At 35.2% G+C, this 21026-nt stretch overlaps 1 protein-coding gene across 10 annotated transcripts in view; it reads left to right on the plus strand.

Annotated features, from left to right (window-relative positions):
• LOC115278992 (serine/threonine-protein kinase Sgk3) overlaps positions 1 to 21026 on the plus strand; it is a 134611-nt gene that overhangs the window by 85248 nt on the left and 28337 nt on the right. For all 10 annotated transcript variants that reach the window (XM_029923484.1, XM_029923494.1, XM_029923493.1 and 7 more), the window contains 4 exons: positions 2189 to 2261; positions 7584 to 7659; positions 14930 to 15017; positions 19835 to 19884. In XM_029923484.1, the coding sequence (XP_029779344.1) occupies positions 2189 to 2261; positions 7584 to 7659; positions 14930 to 15017; positions 19835 to 19884 (287 nt within the window). The remainder of the gene's footprint in view (positions 1 to 2188; positions 2262 to 7583; positions 7660 to 14929; positions 15018 to 19834; positions 19885 to 21026) is intronic.

Consider the following 21026-nt stretch of genomic DNA (forward strand, 5'->3'; position numbering starts at 1 on the left):
TATAATACTTATGTAACTAAACTTTTATATATTTTTTAGTGCTTAATCAAAGGATACTGAGACAGCATTTTTTACTTTTGAGACAAAATAATACCCAAAAAGAGTTTCAGTGAAGATTTCTTCTGTAATGTTGAGTGATTAAAAAAAAAGTTTATGTTGGAGTTGAATTGCCAGCTCTAGTTGAAATTCTTGGATACTGCTACATACATGATCAGCATTTTTTGAAATTGTATAGATTTGACCATAGCTGTTATGATGATAACATACACACACAGATCATTTATATAAACTTCTTAGTGAAATAAGATCAAATTTCGTTCAGTGAACTACTTCCTAATAACTGAAAATCTGAGACTTCTTTCTGTATTTTGATTGAAAGATTATATGGGCCAGAATTACATTCTAAATGTGTTCCCTTCTGTAGAACTGTTTATAAGAAGGAGGAATGTCAGATGTCACCCAACACCTCAGCAGTGTGATCTGCATGAGTGAAAAGCCAACCTCATGTTAGGATGTTAGCTAGAGATTAATTAGGTAGAGTGTTAATATTTGAGTATCTTTAAGTATAAAGATAAAGTAGGACAGTTTGTTTGGGGGCACGCTCCCCCACCATGATCATTTCATTCTCTTTTTCCATCATACACCCCATCTTAAGCTTTTTTGCAGAAATTTTTCCTTAATATATAGTTGAGTTTTTATCCTCCCCCCTCATTTTTCTTGTATTTCCCTTCCTATTCTTCTTTTTTCTTATTTTCCCATTTTCTCTGTCTGCCTGTCTCTTTTTCTGTAACTCCTCTAATTCTGCCTGCTGTGGGGACAGGCAAGGCAAAAACAGGACAGAGGTACCAGTAGTGGTCTTTGAAACCAGAGAAGTGAAGTTAAACCTGGCCTGGATTTCCTTAAGTTTGAAAACACAGATTCTTTCCCTGTGCTTCTTTTGGAGTAAAAGAAGAAACAAAAAGTAAAATATCCAATCTGTAAACATTTTGTTCATATATATATATATGTATTTTTATGAGTGTAGTTTGCATTTAAAACTTTTGTTGTAGAAATTGTTGAACACATTGGAAGTGGAGAGAATAGTACAAACACAGAAGATAATATAGTGAGCCGTCCAGCTGCAGCAGTTACAGATACATGGCCAGTCTGGTTTCATCTCTGTCCCTAGCCAGTTCCCGGTGATTGTGAAGCAAATTTCAGACTTCGTATCATTTCTGTAAATATTTTAGTATACATCTCCAAAAAGATAAAAGTTCTTTAAAAAATACAGAGTACTATTATCACATCTGAAATCTTAGTATCAAATATTTAGTCATTGCTTATATGGACTGGTTGTCTTTGGTCACTAAGTTTTCCCACCCATCTCTCTTTTCTTTCCTTTACAACGTTTTGTTGAAAGAGCAGGGTCAATTGTCTACAGATTTTCCAGTCTGGATTGTGCTGACAGCATACTCATGGTGTAGAGTGATTAATACATTCTTCTATTCTTTGTACTTCCTGACAGGTGGTAGTTAGATACATACTTTATGTGTGTGTGTGGTTTTTTTTGACATCAGACTTATAATAAAAATGAGTGTTAATCCATTTTTATGACTTGCCTGACATTTAATGTCTCCAGGGCCAAGTTGTTCTTTGGGGATAAGCAAATCTGATAAACAAATGTATTAAAATATTAATAATGAGAAGACTAGGGCAGAGGATATTGAAATCAACATTCATCAGCTTTCTTAGAAAACAGTTGTCACACTGTTCATATAGAAAGAACATAAAGGTCACAACTTCTCTTGAGGCAGTAAATGGTGAGTAACATGTATTCAAGGCTTATACTCCAGGTTCTTATTTAAGCGCTTAATATAAATGATTTCCTATAAGGCTCTCAACAGATCTGTAAGGTAAGTGCTAAAATCATCTCCATTTTACAGACAAGAAAACTGAAGCACAGACGTGTTAAGTCACTTATCCAGGGTCACAAAGATACTAAATGTTCTCTGACAAAATAGGATGATTAGCCAGATTAAGGTATTTTATTGGTATAATTTAATATTGTCTATTTGATCATGATATACTTAAAAGTATGTCTAATTGATGGAATTTCTTGAAAATCAGATTGTAATTTGTTTTGGTAAATGTATAACTAGAAGGCTTAGAGAATTAATTTCATATAATGTTGTTGTTTTTTTAATTCTAGTTAAAGAAACAATTTCCTGCTATGGCCCTGAAGATTCCTGCCAAGAGAATATTTGGTGATAACTTTGACCCAGGTAAGCAGTAACTTTTTCCACCTGCTGTAAGTGATGGCTGAAGTTTGAAGAAGTAGTTAATTTGTTCATTGTGCTCTATAGTAGTACAAGATTTCACAAAGCTAATTGATTTCATGTTCTATGAAAGTAATACTTCAGAAAGCTGCTTTCTGTGTACCAGGCATTGTTTTAAACACTTAACGTGTTTTAAATGATTCAGTTGTCACAAAAACCTTTGAGGCAGATATTCTTCTCGTCATCACTATTCTATAAATAAGGAAACTGAGGCATATTTAGATTAATTTTAATTTTCCCAGAGTCACAGCAATTAAGTATCACATTTAGAAGTTAATTCAGCCAGTCTACAGGTAAATTTATTGGTCATTGGGTACTTTTTCTAACCATGAAGGGCATTCTTTGTTACATCTGGAAACATCGATTAAATATATACCATGTACACAGCGCCCTGCAGGCCTCTGAGTGGGATACTAAGATAATATCCTATTATTTAGTCTTAGGGAGCCTAATGACAACATAAATCTCAGAGTCTGGAGCTATATGTCTGAAGCCTCAAGCCTGGAACTTTTTTCGTTAGAATCCATAATATCAATCCAGGTCATAGAAGTCTACGAATACAGAGAAACAGAAGGTTCCTTATCCACCAGATAATCTCCTTATGTAGATGAGCAAAGCCATCTGTGCCACAGGTGAATCCTGAGCTAGGGTGCAGTCCATCCTCATCTGTCTTTCTTCTGTAACTAATTTGCTTAAACCTTGTGACCCATGACACTTTTGATTCCTTACATATGTGCTTCCCTGCGTCCCTACGCAAGATACAAGCTCTCATAGCACTTATCCTAACTGTGCGTCCTCTCTGCAACTTAGCCTTATATCATTTCTTGCCCTCTCAAACCTATTCACTGTGCCCTGTGGGATTCTGTCCATGATTAACACACTCCTCTTATCTTCCATCTTTTCATATTTTTTTAATACTCTTGCTTTAATTAAACAGTGTTTTCCCTGTGGCTGCTGGATTATCCCCTGGAGCCCTCTCAGCCGGAGGCTCTTAGTTATTTTATACTTTATGAACCTCAGGATTGGAGAGGGCTCTCACTTTCCCTGTTATATGTGGAATTTTTTTTTCTCTTGGGAGAATTTAGCACACTTTATTGTCCTTGCCATTCTGTCTTGTCTAGCTGTAGATTTTATGAACATTGGTACTTTGTCTTTTTTATTGACTTATAGTGCCTGGTAGATCTTAGGTTTTTAGTAAATATCACTTAAGTACATGAATTGATTAATGAATAGAAGCAAATAAAAAGGGAAAATAAAGCAAGAGAATATTGAGTCACCACAATAAAGACAGATAGTACTTTCTGTAGAATTGATTCTGTAGGCCCGTGCCTTTGTACTGATTTTGCTTTTAGCTGCAGAACACTTACGTCCCAGGAAGTCTTCCACAGAAAATGTCATGTGTCGAATAAATAAAAATGAGGCTGCTTTGTTGGTGCAGCAGTAAAATAGATCCCTTGAGTACTATCATCTTGGGGAACATGTGGGTCTTAGAGTTATTTGAGTGAAGTGACTAGGAAACAATGTGAAACTTTGTAACATACAGTAGGCACAGCAGAGAGAAAGACACGTGGAGACTGGGAAACTGGGGAAGGGGATATTCTAGTAGTCCTCACATTAAATAATCACAACCAAAACTAGGGTGGAAATGGACTAACAAATGAGCTCATCTGCAGGAATTCTTTTAAGGAAAAATCTGTAATCTTGGTGATTGCTTAGGTAAAGGAGATACAGAGATATGAGAGATAATTGAGGTGTCAGAACTGGGTGAATAGAGAATTAATTAATTTGAAATGGCAGAAGGACATCCGAGGAATTGAACTGAGGAATAGAACATATGTGTTACTGAATGGAGACTTGAACTCGGACTGGAGTTCTAGAGAGCCCTTAGTTGAATCTTCATTATAGAATCATTTCATTTTATCGTGGGAAGAAGACAGAGATAAAGACCAGCGAAATCCCAGATAGAATGCTCTGTTGTATTTATGTTTTGGTGGATTAATTTGATACTAAAAAATAGATTTTTATTGAAGAATAATTTGAAACCGATTCAGAGCATATTGTATATGACTTGGCAACAGTGTAATAGACGATATGTCACAGAGATCCAGAAAGCTCTTGATAGGAGAGATCAAATCTAAGCCATACTCAAACAACCACAGAGTGACAAGATGCTCATTTAATTAGGCTTTGGGGAAACAGGCCTATTTTGCTGGTAGGAATGGTAAGTGGTACAATCCATATAGAAGGAAATTGGGTAGTATTTAGCAAAACCATATATGCATTTCACTGTGACCAAGAAATCACATTTTTAGGAATCTGTTCCAAAGATAAACTGCATATGAAATGGTGTGCATATAAGACTTTATTGTGGCATTATTAATAGCAAAAACTGGAAACAGCTGAAATAACTTTGGAAATGATGTGGCTTTAAAAAAGAATGAGCAAGCCCTTTGTGCATTACAGTAGAGTGATCTCAAAAATACATTTTTTAGTGGTAAAAACAAAGTACAGTTGTGTACAGTGTATCTTTTTTGTGTTGGAAAGGGTGTGGGGATTCAAAAGAAAATAATGGAAGAGTAAACTGAAAATTAAAAACTAGTGACTTTAAGGAGTAGGAAGAGACCAGTGGGAGGCAAATGGGATAGAAGTTAGATGTTCCTGAATAAGTCTTGTTTATAGCTTTGACTTTGGAATCATGTGCATATTTTAAACATACTTAAAAACAAAATACAATAATAAAGTGATCTCTAACAATTAAACTGAAGGAAAACACCTAACTCTATTTTGATTGATAGTGTAAACACATGGAGAATAATGACCTTAAATGACTTCAAAATATAGAATTTTTACCTTTTATATTCCTCCTGGGATGTATGCTAAGAACAAAAAAAGGTATACAAAAATTTTTACTCTGCATCCCACAGTCTTATTGTTATAATATGGAGTCATTTTATAATTATGTTACTCTCATGGGAACCAAAGTTTATAGCAAAAGAGGAAAGATAGAAAAATAAATTTTAAATAAAAATCATAATTTTTTACTTAATTTGGAACTATAGTACGAAATCATGATTTTTTTTCATTTTTTTTTAATGTTTATTTGAGAGAGAGACAGAGTGCCAGCGGGGGAAGGGCAGAGAGAGAGGGAGACACAGAATCAAAAGGAGGCTCCAGGCTCAGAGCTGTCAGCACAGAGCCTGGTGCAGGGCTTGAACTCACAAACCATGAGATCACGAGGTGAGCCAAAGTTGGATGCTTAACCAACTGAACAACCCAGGCACCCCATGATTTTTTTTTTCTAAAACAGCACATGTTTCTTAGCTCTCAACCAGGGAAATGCCTGAAACAGTAACAAGTAGCAGTGAACATTCCAAGCGTCCAGATTGTAATCTCCAAATACCATTTCCCCCTTAAAGCAATCAGAGTTCAATGGGAAAACAGTGATTCCAGATCTGGGGCAAGAAGTATACAGTATGGTCGTAGGACCTGAAAGCAACGAAGCCATACAAGATTACTAAGGTTTTTATCAAAAGGACGCAGGAGCTCACTTGATGGGGCGTTCACTGGCCAAAGATGGGATAGTGAGAGCATGAGGAAAGAATTCACCCTGTTAACTTCCTTCATGCTTGACAGCCATTGTGCAGAGCTTTTCCATACATCTCTCTTGAGTTCTTATATTTGTAGCTTAAAAGCATGTCTCCATCTTCTTTTTTTCACTTCTTCATTCTGGTGGTTGCCAACCTCTGTAAAATAAGTTTTACATATTGAAGGTGGTTTTAAGGGTTATTTCTGCCTATACTTTTCAAAGTTAAAATTTTATTTTTAATTTAAGGATCTTTCTGTAGAGTGCAGAGAGATAGCTATTCTCTGTATATTTTAAATGGTTTCATATCAAGCCTTTTGCCAGTAGGATTCTAAGGTCAGTATATAAACTGGGGTGGGTTTTTTTTTTTTGGAAGTTTAAAAAAAACCAAGTTTATCATAATTATTAAAAATTATTAAGAAAAAGTACACGATAACAGTGTGGATCAAGAAATAGGGCATATGAATTTTAGAAACTATGAACGTTAGAATATATAATTGTTTGCTTAGTATTTTATTTATTTACAAAAACATCACTTAAGTACCTCTCCTTATACTTGTGTTAAGGGCTAAAGATAAATTAAAAAAAAATTTTTTATGGCTTTATTTTATTTTGAGAGAGAGACAGAGAGATAGAGTGAGTGGGAGAGGGACAGAGAAAGATGGAGACACAGAATTGGAAGCAGGCTCCAGGCTCTGAGCTTTCAGCACAGAGCCTGAGGCGGGGCTTGAACCCACAGAATGTGAGATCATGACCTGAGCTGAAGTCTGATGCTTAACCAACTGAGCCACCCAGGCGCCCCTAAAGATGAATTTTTTTAAAGGCATGACACTGAATTGGCTTACATAGAAACCGCTTTGGGATGCCTAGGTGGCCCAGTTAAGCATCCAACTCTTGATTTCGGTTCAGGTCATGATCCCACAGTTTGTGTCATTGAGCCCCGCATTGGGCTCCATGCTGATAGCACAGAGCCTGCTTGGGGTTCTCTCCCTGTCTTTATGCCCCTCCCCTGCTTGCTCGCTCACTCTCTGTCTCTGTCTCTCTGTCTCTCTCTCAAAAAAAAAAGTTAAACCATTTTAATTTCTCAATTGTAACTTTTACTAATTTAAGAGAAACAGGTTTGTACAAGATAAAAAGACAGTGCCCCATTATTCTAATCTTTGAGTTCTGAGGCCTAGACGTCATCCCCACCTAGTTCTTTATAAAACTTGATGTAGATACCGGTGCCTTACAAAATTTTTCTTAAATGCTAGTCTCTAGCTGGGGTTGGGAGCACCTTCTCTGCTCTCATAGCAGCTTTTGAAATCTCAGTTCCCTCAGTGGGGCTTGAACTCACAAACTGAGATTATGACCTGGGCCCACGTGGGACACTTAACTGACTGGGACACCCAGGCGCCCCCACCTCTCCAAGTTTTGTAATGAGTCTATTTAGAATCAAAAATAGGCATTTCTTTGGAGAATTTTCTTTTGGGAGATATGTTTTCTTCTTGGTTTTTATAATCATTGTATTTGTAGGTTTAAATATATATAAATTTAAGTATTCTTGTATATCAAGAAACATGAATTAAGAAATAGCTTCTTGATCAAAATTCACTATCTTGTGCTTATCTATTTTTATATAACTGTATTGATAATAATTACATACTCTGTCATAAATAATCCTAATAGTTTATCTCTTTTAACAGATTTTATTAAACAAAGAAGAGCAGGACTGAATGAATTCATTCAGAACTTAGTTAGGTATCCAGAACTTTACAACCAGTAAGTAATTTTTATTGTTTTGAAGAGGTGCTGAAACCAAACCTAAGAATATTGAATAAGCTCCTGATCTGGATTTTATATGTTCTGTGGGATGTTACTGTGTTGTATGTGTTTGTAAAATCGTCAAGCCATTTTCCACTGGTTTTCTTAATCTCCTTTTCCTCCCATCAACTCAAGGCCCTGGTTATTTTGTTTCTTCTTTTTGTACTTGTATTAGTTTTGTAGATTAAACTTGAAAAAAATTTGCATAGTACATAGTTAAGGCTTTTTTCTAATTATATTTATTCATCCATTGAAAAGGCATTTGTTAAATCACTATACTATACATCTGAAACAAATATTACACTGTAATGTTGACTAACTGGAGTTTAGATAAAACCTGTTTTTTAATTTTCTTTTCACATTTATTCAGTTTTTGAGAGAGAAACAGAGTACGGGTAGGGGTAGAACAGAGAGAGAAGGAGATACAGAATCTGAAGCAGGCTGACAGCTGTGGTGACAGTTCAGAGCCTGATGCAGAGCTTGAACTCACAGGCTGCAAGATCATGATCTGAGCTGAAGTCAGATGCTTAACCGACTGAGCCACCCAGGTGCCCAGATAAAACCTTTTTTAAAAAGCATTTATTAAGTACTTGACGTATGCATTTGTATATAAGGATAACTTTCCAGAGGCGCAGACTAGTCTAGTGGGAGAAACAGACATATAAACCAGCAATTAAGGTAGGAAAGTTTTATGATAGAGATGCTAGAGGGTAACACAAAAATGTGGTCAGCTTTTCTTGGGAGGAGGTCAAGCAAGGCTTCCTGGAATTTGAAGGATATGCAGTTGTTCAGGAAAAGGTAAGGAGAGCATCCAGGCAAAGGGGGCAGAATCTACAAAAAGCCTGATGTGTTCAGGATACTTTTGTGTTTATGTATCATGGTGACTAGAACACAGTAGGTTTTCAGAAAGGAGATGAGGCTGAAGGAGTCGGCAAGGGTCATGCACACATACGACCATTTCTTGTTCCACCTGGGGCACTGTTCTGGCCCAGGCCAGGCCTCCAGGCCTTCTCAGCACAGCATTCCAGGTAGCCACTTAACCACAAAGGTGCTTTCCTGGCCCTATGTATATCTCCTGTAATGAGTTTAAGCTTCCTTCTGTAGGCCACCAACTCCTGATGAAGTCAGAAGGGTGGGTCATATCAGAAATACCTAGGAACATATAGGTAGATCCATGGTTTGAGATGTGTTTTCATTTTTGAGTTTGGTAATTCATGGGTATTCATTATATTTATTATTTTTAATTTATATATATGTCACATTGTTTTGTATATATAAAGTATTATGTTCTAAGAAGAAGTAAAGGAGATCAAGTAAAATATCTGGGGAGCTTATCCATAGCTCACCTATCTGTGTAGACATGAAGGTTGCCTAATGTACAGTGATACAAACATGACACACTTTAATAGTCTTTTCAGAATCACAGCCTGAAGGACTGTTTAGTTAGCAGTTGTTCTAAAACCAGTGACTACCATGTGTAGTTCTTCACAGTGTAATTTTTGAGGGCTTCTACCATTCTGAGCAAGTCCTCTGACCTCTTTTTCTAACTTAATTTACTAAATTAGCAAAATACTAAAACTGGACCTCCTTTGACCAGCTTCTCCTGCTCAGTGCTTTGGATTGTCCCTCAATTCTCACAGGTGGGACCAGGTCAGGGACAGGTGGAGCACGTGGTGGCTCTGGGATTAGGCCGTGCCTTGAGGAGCAGGTGCCTTTCCATTTGGAGCCTCCAGCAGGTAACAGACACAAACTTAGGGAGGGTCCTTGAGCTCAGGGTTTGTACGTCTGGTCTTTTTGTCAGCAAAGAGCCTTTTGTGATTTGGCTCTCTGTATAATTATTTTTTTAACATTATGCTTTTACCCCAGGACAAATTCTGTGTCTTCAACTTAGATCTATCCTTCTAATCTTTAATTTTTGCTGTATGCACTTGAGATTACTTCAAATTGGCATATTAGTGACTTGTTTGAAATAAAATTCATACATTAAGAGGTTAAATTTATTGTCTTTGAGTCTCACATGAAATAAGTACAGAATAAATGGTGATGATGGATATTATTTTTCTTACTCAGAACTTCTATGATTTAAATTCTTTAAAAAAATTTTTTTTAATGTTTGTTTATTTTTGAGGGAGAGAGACAGAGTGGGGAAGGGGCAGAGAGAGAGGGAGACACAGAATTGGAAGCAGCCTCCAGGCTCTGAGTTGTGGGCACAGAGCCTGACACAGGGCTCGAACTCCCGAATCGTGAGATCATGACCTGAGCTGAAGTTGGGCACTTAACCAACTGAGGCACCCAGTTGCCCCCTCAAGTTCTAAATGTTCATCCTGGATCTGGAAGTAATATTACAAAAATGTTATATTTGGCATTAAAATTCAACTAAAGCAATTTGATTACATTGATTTTGTTATACAGTTAAAATATGCATACTATAAAATATATAATTTTAAGTATACAACCCAGTGGATTTATACATACATATACGGCCTGTAACTACCACCATTTTATTCAAGGTTGAGGACATTTCCAATACTTCAAAAACAAGTAGCCAAGAGTTTTTTCAAACTTAATTTTTAACTAACATTTTCTTTTTAATAAAAAATGACATTTTGTATTTTCTGGATCTCATCTTGATATTAACAGGGCTTTGCTAATTTTCATTTAAACATCAAACTATAAAATAGTACAGATTTAAGAGAACAAGAGAAGCCAGTCATCAAGTGTATTTTGAACACCTACTGTGTGCCTCTTACTCCCAGTTAGGGAAATGCACTTTAAAAATGCTTCTACTTGAGAGGCGCCTGGGTGGCTCAGTCAGTTAAGTGTCTGACTTCTCCTCAGCTCATGATCTCACGGTTTGTAGTTCGAGCCCCACATTGGGCTCTGTGCTGGCAGCTCTGAGCCTGGAGCCTGCTTTGGATTCTGTGTCTCCTCTCTCTGCCCCTCCCCAAACTGTGCTCTGTCTCTCTTTTTCTCTCAAAAATAAGTAAACATTAAAAAAATTAAAAAAAAATACTTCTACTTGATGAGGTGCCTGGCTGGCTCAGTCAGTGGAGCAGGTGATTCTTGATCTTGGGTTTATGAGTTCAAGCCCCACATTGGGTGTAGAGATTAATTTAAAAACAGAATCTTTAGAAAAATAAAAGAAAAATACTTTTACTCGCTTCTGTTAAAACAACTTTATTAAAATTTATTTTTAAAAATTATTTAAAAACTGGAAAAAGGTAGGTTGATAGTTCTCTGATCTCTGAATAAAAAGGGGTTTCTGAACATACTGGTGGTGCATGATATATGTAAAGTAAAACAATGACAAATTTGACTTAATAAAAACTTTTGAACCTCAGAAATCCCAAGTGAAGTTAAAAACCAAAAATATAGAAAAAGCTTCCCATAATAAAGAAGAGTACATAAATCTATTTTATATAAAAAGAGCTTGTGCAGACAGTACACACTTAAGACACCAAAAGAAATGGACAAAGCCCCTTAATGATTTGTAAAAGAGGAGATGCAAGTGGCTGATTTCCAGAGAAGCAACATTTCTATACCTATTTAAGAAATGCAAGTTGAAGTAAAAATACCTTATTTTAGCTTTATTGCAGGATAACACATACAGAAAAGAACACAAATCATGATTATCTAGCTTAATGAACCATGAGAAAGTGAATGCATCTGAGTTGCCAGCCCCCAGGCCAAAAATGTAGAACATTACCAGCACACCCAAAACCCCTCACCTGCCTCCTCTCAATCTCTATTCCTTTGCTCCTTCCCAAAGATAACTGTTCTTCTGAGCTTTAGCAGAAAAGGTTACCATTTGTGTACTTTATAATAAATGGAATCATACAAAATGTGTTCTTTATTTGGCTTATTTTCAATTTTATTTTTGAGAGAGAGAGAGAGAAAAAAATACATAAATGGGAGAGGGGCAGAGAGCAAGGGAGACACAGAATCCGAAGCAGGCTCCAGGCTCAGAGTTGCCAGCACAGAAGCAAGCTCCAACCCTGATGTGGGGCTCGAACCCATCAACTGAGAGATCATAATCTGAGCCAAAGTTGGATGCTCAGCTGAGTGAGCTATCTGGGCATCCCTCTATTTGGCCCCTTTTCAGATAGAGAGTCATTCATGTTGTTGCGTATAGCTGTAATTTGTTGATTTCCACTGCTGTATAATATCCCATTGTATGAATATATTCCATTTTATCCATTTTCTGCACAGATGCACATTTGAGTTTTTATTTTATTATAAATAATGTTGCCATTAAAATGTGCAGACATTTCTGATGTACTTGGAGTCGAACTTCTGGGTTGTATGCTATGTATATGCTTACCCTTAGGGGATAATGTTAAAAATGTTTTCCAAAGTGATTGTACTAAATAATGCTTCCACTATCCATTTATAAGATCACATTGCTCACCTCACCAACACTTGGTATTGTTAGTCTCTTCAATTTTAGCCATTCCTTGAGTGGGTTGTAGTATCTTACTGTTGCTTTATTTGTATTTCACTAATAACTAATAAAGTTGAATACCTTTTCTTTAAATTCCTATTTTTTACTTATTAAATTATTAGAGATAGTAATATAAATTGAAATATCTAATGCTAATCAGAGCTGGAGAGCATCTTCAGGATGTTCATATACTGCTGGGAGAGAATAAATTAGTGTAACATTTCTTGAAATCAGCTAAACAACTGTATTTAAAACTTGAAAATGGTTTATAATTCAGACCAAATTATTTTTAAAAATCATAAATGGAGTTCTAATGTTATGCACAAAGATTATCAATCACAACTTTACTTATGAACAGTGAAAATTCTATAGTAAAAAGTTGGAAGCCGTCTATATATCTTAAAACAAAAGAATCATTGAATAACATTTGGTGCATTCTCACTGTACAACAGAATTCATCAAAAGTGACTGTTTACATCCATCAAAAGTGACTCTTTACAAAAACTTTTTAATAACATGGGGAAATGTTTATGATATAATTTTTATGTGAAAAATATTAAAAATATTTTAAATGGAAGATGGTTTTAGTGGTGCAGAAAAAAAGAGTGAAATAAAATACCACCAAGATATTAGTGATAGTTGCTTCTGTGTGAAAAGATTGAAGATCCTTACCCTTACCTTTAAAATTTTTTTTATTGAGAGGTGCCTGGGTGGCTCAGTTGGTTAAGCATCTGACTTTGGCTCAGGTCATGATCTTGCAGTTTGTGAGTTCAAACCCTGCATCGGGCTCTGTCCTGACAGCTCAGAACCTGGAGCCTGCTTCACGTTCTGTTTCTCTCTCTCTCCGCCCCTCGCCCACTCACATGCTCGCTTGCTCTCCCTTTCAAAAACAAACATTAAAAAATTTTTGTAATTTTATTGAGATAAAATTCACATAAATATAATTCACCCTTTTTTAACTGTTTCTAAAGTATACAATTTAGTGGTGTTTAATATAGTCACAGTGCTCTACAACCATCACCACTATCCTGTTCTGTTGTCTTAAGTCTAATCTAACCTTAACATCACTCCAGGACTTCAGGTCCACAGACGGCTGTTAGTAGTTAAGTTTTGGGGGAGTCAAAAGTTACACATGGATTTGCAACTGCATGGGGCGTCAGGGCCCCTAAGCCCCATGTTATTCAAGGGTCAGCTGTACTGTTGAATTTCACCAGTCGCCCAACCTTTGGCAACTCTGCTTTTCTGTCACTGTGAATTTGCCTGTTCTAGACATGTTATAAAATGAGGTCCTATAATATGTGACCTTTTTTATCTTTTGTTTTTCTAGCATAATGTTTTTGAGGTTCATCCATACAATATCATATGTCAGTACTTTATTCTTTTGTATGCATATGCTACATTTTGTCCATCAGCTGGTATATAATTGGGTTGTTTCTGCTTTCTGGCTATTGTGAATAATGCTGCTTATGAACATTTGTGAGTTTTTATGTGAATGTGTTTTTATTTCTCTGGGGTACTTCCTAGGAATGGAATTGCTTAGTCATATGGAAATTCTATATTTAGCTTTTCTAGGAACTGCCAAACTGTTATCCATAGTGGCTACACTAGTTTACATTCTCACCAGCTCCTCCCCTTTTTAAAAATTATTTTTCATCTTTCTGAGTTTCTTAGTAAGGCCTTTTATTTTATTTTATTTTATTTTATTTTTTAATGTTTTATTTATTTTTGATACAGAGAGAGACAGAGCATGAGAGGGGGAGGGGCAGAGAGAGAAGGAGACACAGAACCAGAAGCAGGCTCCAGGTTCTGAGCTAGCTGTCAGCACAGAGCCTGACACAGGGCTCAAACCCACGAAGCCGAAGTCGGAGGCTTAACCAACTGAGCCACCCAGGCGCCCCAAAGCCTTTTATTTTAGTCCATTTTTTTCTCTTCATGTTTGATCTTCATACCTACTGTTGATACCTACTTGAATATGTTTGATCTTCATACCTACTGTTGATACCTACTTGAATATGTTTGTTATATGTCTTTGGATATTTGTTTATTGGGTGTTGCTTCATGTCTGTGAATATTTAATATATACAAAAATGATACTGTGCTATATTATAGTTTCTTGTTTCAGACTTTTGAGTGGAATTCTTTGTGGGAGGTTACCATAGCTTACTAGTTTCTCTATTGATGGATGCTTATTCTTCTGATTTACTACTATAGAGAGAGTTACTATGAGTATCCTAGTTACATGTTTTTTACTGAACCTGTACATAGTTGTTTTTTGGGGTTTTTTTTTCGTGTTTTTTTTGTGGTTTATTCCTACAACTGGAAATTCTGGGCCCAGGAAAAATGCATACGCAGTTTAACCAAGTATTGCCTAATTCCTTTTTAGAATAGTTTCCTCATTTTACTTTCTTACTAGTAATGCATGAGGTTGTCCCTTCCATGTATTCCTACCAAGTTCTGATAATATCTGTCTTTCTAATGATTGCCCATTAATGGACATAAAGTGGTATCCCCTTACTGTTTGACTTTGAATTTCTTTGATTATTAGTTAAGCTAGACAACTTCCTTACCATTTGGGATTTTTCTTTATGAACTGCCTGTTGTTTTTTAATCTTTGATCATTTGTGGGATTCCCTATTTTAAAAATTAAGCAACTTGTTGCTTTTATATGGATTGTATTGGCCTTCATACTGTAAATGGTATTACTTTTATACTTTAAAGAGGAGAAAGGCTATAGTGATGCTTTTAAAGTTATAATAAAGTTATAATAAAATTAACTTTTGTTTTTAGTCCAGATGTCAGAGCATTCCTTCAAATGGACAGCCCAAAACATCAGTCAGATCCATCCGAAGATGAAGATGAAAGAAGTACTCAGAAGGTAGTAAGAGGGATTGCATTTTTTAACAGAAAAAATACCATTTCCCAAAGGTGAAATGATTGGCAACTTGGCAACATTTACTTAAAATGACATAATTTCATCAGTTGTAAATTTTCTACTCTGTAGAATACATAAATGCAAATGTGTACACCTTTACTATTATTTCTTATAAAATATATAAAATGAGTACTTTTTATAGATAAAAAGTAATACATGCTAGTATTCACTAAAAAGGGTAGTAGAAAGTTTAGCTAGTAGGAAGTTTTAAAAATAGTAAGAAATTGGGGCGCCTGGGTGGCTCGTCGGCTAAGCCTCCGACTTCGGCTCAGGTCAGATCTCACATTCGTGGGTTCGAGCCCCGCGTCAGGCTCTGTGCTGACAGCTAGCTCAGAGCCTGGACCCTGCTTCTGGTTCTGTGTCTCCTCTCTCTGCCCCTCCCCCTCTCATGCTCTGTCTCTCTCTGTATCAAAAATAAATAAAAACATTAAAAAAAATAGTAAGAAATATTACTTTCTTATCATTAACCAGATAGTAATTTTTTAACATTTATTGGTTTTCTCTTAATGTGTAGGAATTTTTTAGTTACCTAATTTTAATTATATAGCATATACAATTTTATTGCTGTTCTCTTCACTTTACATCTTAATTTTTGATCATTATATATCTTCATCATCATTAACATATTTAAACTATTATTTTGAATTTTGATCAATAGGAAAGGCCTTTTCAATCAGAATGTTAATTTAATACTTCTTCCTCTGCATTGCCAGGTTTTTATATGCAGAACAATCAATATCCATGTGCCAGTTGGCATCAACTAAGTTTTATTCCTTTAGGTGCATGCACATAATCAGTATGTGTTCCAAATAAAGAATAGAATATTCTTATTTTTTTTAATCAGTTGTGATAACCAGTAAATAAATATAATAAGCTCTGGCCTATTATAACAATGCTTTCAACATTTATTTTAGGAAGTTACATGGGAAAGGCAAATTACAGTAATTTAACCCAGAGAATTATTATTTAGCAATTGAAATTACAATGAAAACTCTTAAATAAATATGGTAATACCTTTATAATTAAAAGTAATGAAAACTACATATATATTTGCTAAATATATACATGAAAGTCCGAGATGTTGCCTTAAGGTACATTCTTTGTATTTATAACGTCTTATCTTTTCATGGTTCTGTTTTTGTGATTTAAAAGATAATATGAATCGGAACAGTATTGTCCCATAGCTAAAATCTTCATTTGGAAAATAGTCATATTCATTTTTTGTGACTACTATGAAGTAGTAATTCCCCTTCTCTGTTACCTTCTCTTGAAAACCAGGAGAGTTTTCAAGTTAAGAGAACTTGTTTATGTTTTCCATTTGTGACATGTTTTCCATTGTGACATGATGCCAGGACAGCATCAAAGAATATGTAATTTTATATCTGCAACTTGTCAAAAGAGAAACAACAGACTGGGAAAAAAACATTTATGTAAAAATATGTAAATGGATTTTTGGAAAGAATGATATTTAAGACCCTGTAGATAAAAAGCAAAAGGACATGAAGAAACACTGTTCATAAACAAATATGTGGGAAATGTTCAATCTCAATGCCAACAGCAAGTGAAATTTGTAAAATAGAGATTTTTTTCCCCTCTCTACCAAAGTAACAAAAATATAAATAACAAAAATGTAAAAATATCAAGACTGAGGGTAAGGCACAGTAGGTACCCCTGCCTGGGCTTTCCTGGCACTGCTATGATTTTATGTAACTCTTTTGGAAAGCTGTTTGGCAATGTGTATCAAACATGAAAATATTCAGGTCATTTAGGAGTTGGTGCAAATGAAATAATTCTTCACACAGAAAAAAAGATACTCACTTTAATATGAAAAATTATAATCAGTGTAAATATAGACCTATCAGATAGTGATTGTACATATATTGTACATTTAAAAAATTTTTAAGATAATATTTTAAGTTTTGACATACTGTTACCTGAATTGAGGATATAATATTTTATACACATATTCTCACAGTACGGTTCCAGTCAGTTTTTCAAAGTTATGCAAAGACTATGAAATTACTATAATATTTGCAAGAGCATCTGTTAATAAGGTAATAGATTTTTTTTTTAAGCATCTTCCTGGTGTTTTCCGTATTTTCTAACTATGTGTGTATTTTTAATGCAAAAAGATGAGATATTAAAAACATTTTAAAGAAAATGTATATAATCCTGATTTTCCATGTTTTGCTTGCTATTCATGTTGAGAGTATCAGGGTTTAGGTTGTTTGAAAAACACCTTGCCTTGCTACAGGAGACAGCTGGCTTTGAAGAAAGAACCAAATGAAGAGAGTTTCCTGAGTTCTGATTCCTTTTCTCTGCCACTTTTGACCTTAGATCTGAATTCTATTTCCTTTCTCTTTTTTCATCCATAAAATCTGAAATTGGACAAGGATCTCTTGCAGTTTTAAAATACAGAAATAAAGGGTCTCTCCAGAAAAGGGAAGAAGCTGTACTTGGTCTTAGAGCTGGAGCTATATTTATTAAGGACTTCTAAGTGGATAACTAAATTAATAGCCAGAAAATGTCTTTGAGGGCATCAGGGCCTTTCTGCTTATTTAGAGAAAAATAGAAGCCAAGAAACATGCTTTTGTTTAATTATCATTAATTATTAATTGATTAACATGTTTTATTTAATTATCATTAATTAATTATTGATAATTATGCTATTAATAAATTATATCACACCTTCAGTTTGGTGATTAAATTTAATCCTTAAAAATAGTAGGTAGGGCATTGAGAAATCATAGGGTAGGTAGTTGAGAAACCGTCTCTTGATTTTGGCTCAGGTCATCATCTCACGGGTTCATGAGATCAAGTACTGTATCAGGCTCTATGGTGATAGTGCAGAGCCTGCTTGGGATTCTCTTTCTTCCTCTTTCTCTGTCCTTCCCTCATGCACATGTGAATGTCTTTGCTCAAAATAAGTAAATAAAACTTTTTAAGAAGGTATTAACAGTAGTAGGAAAAAAATCAATTATGTTTCCCAATAATTTTCATTATTATTTTGGAAATGTGCGCTGTTAGGAAAATCATTGCTATGTAGTGAAATCTTTTTATGTATTGGTGTAATTCGGGGTACAAGTTGTCTCTGTTTGACACATGCTTACTGAATCTTCTTCCCTCGTCTATATAAAGAAAGTTAATTGAATGGAAAAGTGATCCAGTTTTCTGCACTGGATCCAGTGTACTAAAATTGTAATTTAGTTTGGATTATGTTATCAGATTCTCGGGAACACTATACTATATAAACAGAAAAGATTACTCCCTGTCTCCCTGTTAAAATTATGACATAACAGGATCTCATTTTATGAACCAGACTTTTTAATGCTTTTTTTTTTTTTTTTTTTTTTTTGGTCTTGTGCTAGATTTTATGGTTCTCTATTTCTGGGGACTGAAAATGTATTACATGAAAATTTTTCATGTAAAGATATAAGTAGGAAATAAATTTGTAATTAGGAGACTGGTGTCAATATTGGTATTTTGTAAGAAATGTATTATTATGCTTAGGAACTTGTGCCCTTTATTTTTATTTTTTATTTTTTAATTTATTTTGGGATAGAAAGGGCAAAATGCATAAGTGGGGGAAGATCAGAGAGAGGAAGAGACAGAATCCCAAGCAGGCTCCATCTCGTTGTCAATGCAGAGCCTGATAAGGCCTCTGTCTCACAACTGTGAGATCATGACCTGAGCTGAAATCAAAAGTTGGATACTTAACTGACTGAGCCACCCAGGAACCCCTTTGCCTTTATTTTTAAAAGTAGTTTGCATTGTGGATATTTTCTCTAAGTTTCAAATGAATTTAAGTGGAAATATATATGATCTATATCTCTAAATAAGAAATAGCATAGATAAATTTTTTTGTTTTAGATGAGCTTAAAGGGAAAAGTTTTTAAGGCTTATTTGTATCCAGAGCTTATATGAAATATAATTATGTAATAGGGTTTTATGTAATTAGGTTATCTACAGTTTATAAAGAATTTCAAAGAGAATTTATGTGAATTTACTTACACTTGGCTTTATAAAAAGTGATCACCCTAACAAGATCATTAGATTAATCTTCTGGGATTTGGGGTTATATTTCCAGCTAATTATTAATGAACTAGAATCTTAATTTTGTTAAATTGCTTTATGGCATAGTAGGTAAGTAAAGATTTGCTTCTAAATTAATACTAGGGCTTAAATTACCATGTTAATTATTGTAAAGAGAAAAGTCTATCTAAAATTTTTATTAGACCACAGTGGTGGAATTAGAAAGAAAAGCACTCTTATCTGCATGTATTTGCTTTAGAAATAAGTCTGTCTCCAATCCAGCATTTGCAGTCTTCATCATCATATTATCATCCCATGTCATAAAATTAATGAGCAATTATTTGAAAATTTGAAAAACAGGTAGGCATTTTAACCAGTTTTTAAATGTAGAAATGATCCCTCATAAATTGTGGTTTCTAGACCCACCTCAACCGAGGAGCTTTCTTCAGTTTACTTCCTTCACTTGACAACTTTGAGCTTCATTCCTACTTTAATTTTTTCCTTACAACTGCTCTTGAAATGTATCATAAAAATGAGTGTTTATATTGATTGTGTGTTTCCAAATAAGTTTATTCTTTTATTAAGAGTTAGGACTTTGCATTTCTTTAACGTGGCAATACATCCAATATCTATGATAGAGTCATGCACATTTTATTTCAGAACCATTTATTGACTGATAACCTTTGAAGTTCCAATAAGAGTGTTACTGTTTCCCCCCATCCCAATAGCTTCACTCTACCTCACAAAACATCAACCTGGGACCATCTGGAAATCCTCAGTAAGTTTAATTTATTTCAAAAATTCTGTAACTGAATTCTAAGAATACCTTTTTTGTGAGTGTGCAGATATACATAATTATATCAGTTTAACTAGAACCCTGTAAAATACAAGAACCATAGTTAGAGTGAATATAGTACTATCATATGCTTACATATTTTACTGCCCTAGCTTTGAAATTCTGTAACATATTTCTGAGGATTTTTTAAATCCACAAATTATTAATTTGGTTCTTCTGTTTTGCCATTGTCATTTTTCTGGGATTTGTATGTGTGTAATGAAGAACGAGAAGATATTTCTCAGGGGATCTTAAGTCCTGGGAGGTACTTGGAGGGGCTCTGACAGAAGTATCCTGGCAGGTCTAACACATATTCTCACCGGTGCTCAGTGTTTATTGGTGCAACCCTGTTTGTCAGCCAACTTGTTCCAGAGGAGTCATGATGGACATTAGCATATTAAAGCCTATTAAACTTGCTTTAACCAGTTCATTCCAGGGTCCCCTATTTGTTTGAGCACAGGCAAAACATTTAGAGGAATACCAGGAATGGCAAATGTAGACTTCATTTTGAGTGTCAACTCCAGCAGTTCATTAAAAGTGAATGCCTAGACTGCTGAATACAAAGGATTCCAGGGCCGCTTCGTGGCTCAGTTTGAGGAGTGCCGTGACAGATTAGTGATCCCTGCCATGGTTTGGAGAAAGAGTGTAATGTTGCTATCCTTGCTTGTAATCATTCTTCAGCTTCATTGGATTACTTCTGAAGTAGTCTAGCTTTTATCCCAAGACACTGTGCTTCTCTCTCACCCTCTTGGTCCTCATAGAGAGTGAGTAAAGACAGGTAAGAAATGGCCCAAGGATTGCGCCCCCGGAGACATCAGCATTGCAGTAAGGCCAGGGAGGAATTGGTAAAGGAGGGAAAAAAAAAGGAAAATAGGAGAAAAACTGAGAATGTGATGTCACAAAAGCAGGTGAAGGAAGTGTGTCAAGTCGGGAGTGGTTAACTCTGCTATGTTTCTGGTAAAGCAGGTAAGTGTTGAGAATTGACCACTAGATTTGATGAATCATTGGTGACCTTTGTGAGCCGTTTCAGTGGTGCGTTGGGCACAAACCCTGATGTGATTGGAAAGAGTTTGAGAGAACTAGAG

This window comes from Suricata suricatta, chromosome 15 (genome assembly GCF_006229205.1).
Source record: "Suricata suricatta isolate VVHF042 chromosome 15, meerkat_22Aug2017_6uvM2_HiC, whole genome shotgun sequence".
Taxonomy (NCBI): domain Eukaryota; kingdom Metazoa; phylum Chordata; class Mammalia; order Carnivora; family Herpestidae; genus Suricata; species Suricata suricatta.